This window comes from Onychomys torridus, chromosome 1, assembly GCF_903995425.1.
Source record: "Onychomys torridus chromosome 1, mOncTor1.1, whole genome shotgun sequence".
NCBI lineage: Eukaryota > Metazoa > Chordata > Mammalia > Rodentia > Cricetidae > Onychomys > Onychomys torridus.
In genome coordinates this window covers 18,442,963-18,445,113 of record NC_050443.1, presented here as the reverse complement: position 1 = coordinate 18,445,113, position 2,151 = coordinate 18,442,963, and the positions used below count along the sequence as shown (strand labels likewise).

At 45.0% G+C, this 2,151-nt stretch overlaps 1 protein-coding gene across 1 annotated transcript in view; it reads right to left on the bottom strand.

Moving 5' to 3' along the window:
* The window catches only part of LOC118582397 (sialic acid-binding Ig-like lectin 11), a 12,908-nt gene extending 11,203 nt beyond the window's left edge, over positions 1-1,705 (bottom strand). The window contains exon 1 of the mRNA XM_036185256.1: positions 1,666-1,705. Within this exon, the coding sequence (XP_036041149.1) occupies positions 1,666-1,705 (40 nt within the window). The remainder of the gene's footprint in view (positions 1-1,665) is intronic.
* Positions 1,706-2,151: the final 446 nt, after the last annotated feature.

Sequence of the window (2,151 nt, the reverse complement as noted above, 5' to 3'; positions counted from 1 at the left end):
CTCCTCCAGATCCCCTCCAGGACATTCCCAACACCTCCTTCTAGCTTCAAGTCTGCCTGTATATTTATTTTAAACCACTGAGTCCAGTTCTTGCTTCCCACACTCACATGGGGTGGAGATGTCAAGTGCAGCATGGACAGCCTACCAGTAGCAATCTCTCAAAAAAAAGAGACTCCTCCAGCAGCCATCACTGGTCAGTAGTTCCTCAGTTAGAGATGTGACTTCAGTACTTCTCTACCATCCATCCTGAGATTTTTAACTGGCTTGGTCTTGTGCAGGTAACTACACATGCTGTGAGTTCATGAACACAACAGCCAACGTCATGTCTAGAAGACAGCATTTCTTGGCACTCTTCTCCATCTTCTGTCTCTTACATTCTTTCCACCCCTTCTTCCACAATGTTCACTGAACTTTGGGGCCAGGCATGGAAGGTTAATATAGCAGTCCCCTCTCAGCAGAACACTTAGTCTCTCTCTTTTAATAAAAAGTTACTTTTTTCAAGATTTATTATCTTTAATTATGTGTATGTATGTCTCTGTGTGGATATATGCACATGTGTTTGGGTGCCCACAGTGACCAGAAGTGTCCAGTATCCTGGGTGGTTGTGAGCCACCTGACATGGGTGCTGGGAACTGAATCCACATCCCCTGCAAGACCATGCTCTTAACTGCTAAACCATCCCTCCAGCTCCAGGATCTCTCTCTCTCTCTCTCTCTCTCTCTCTCTCTCTCTCTCTCTCACACACACACACACACACACACACACACACACACACACACACAGTTTCTCTGTGTAGCCCTGGCTGTCCTGAACTCTCGCTCTGTAGACCAGTCTGGCCTCTAACTCACAGAGATCCTCCTGCCTTTGCCTCCCAAGTGCTGGGATTAAGGGTGTGTACAACCACTGCCCAGCATTCACAGTCTCTTATTCTCCACACTTTGCACTAACCTCTGCCCACTGCAATAGAATTCTTTCAGTCAGTGCCACTTAATCCAGCTTCTGATTTTGTCATTGTCCTTGTTACTATGGACTATATTTTGTTACCTCACCACCCTGCATCATTCCTGAGCTACTGAAAAAGTAGGTTCAACATTACCAATATTGCGGTGATATAGGAATTAAAGAAAAACTACCTCTGTAGTTCTAGATGCTTCCTCCAGATAAAAAAAAAAATTCCCTCCTGGAGGAAGGAGGAGGGATTATAAGGGTCATTACACTTTCAGGATTTATGAGATCCTTCCATCAGGTTATATAAACAGTAAAGGATTTCTGGGAGAGAGGAGACTCTTCAGTGGAGCTGCCTACAAGTTGTGCAGAGAAATCTAGGAATGGCGCTTTTGTGAGCAGCCATCCATACTTGGAGGCTGGGGACAGGCATGCTTTTTAGTGATGCAGCTTGACTCCAAGTCACCTGTCTCCTGTAAACAATCCCAATAAATCCATTGGGTCCCCCAGCTGGACTCTAATGAATTATTTCTCTGGTGTATTTGCCTTCTGTATCTGCAGTGAATAAAAATAGTCTCCTGGGGAAAGTTATCAGCTACAGAGTCATGGTTATAACGACATCGTGGACTATAACTTAGCTGTAGTTCATAGCAAACAATTATTCCTTCCCCTTCCTTTTCCATTGCCCCAGGTGATAGTCTCAAAGTCTGTGTTACTTACCCAAATACAACAGAGGCAGGGCCGAGAGCCCCCACAGCATCTCAGGGATGAGAGTACAGTATAGCTCTTGCTGCTGACTCTTGCTTCAGAATGAGTGTCCTGTAGGGTGTGATTTGGGATGGGTGAGAACAAGGGCTGCTAAAGAGGCAGGTGGTGAGGGCAGACAGAGATAACATTGCTACTTATTGGAGCCTTTTGTCCCTCAATCACATTTAAGATCTCTTTACCTTGTGAACTGGGTTCCTCCTGGCAGCAGATGCTAGGAGATTTGAGGACATCCTTACCATGACTCTCTGTGAGCCTAACATATTTGCCTTCTTTTTTCTAATTATCTCTCCTTTCTTCTTCCTCCTTTGAGATCTGGAAGATTGGATTCTCTCTAGTCCACAAGGTGGTCTCAAAGTTCATGGAAAGGTTTCGACTGTTGGGGACCAGGTATGGTTGTTATGAAGGTTGCTTTGGGTCTACACTGAAGGAGAAGATAGT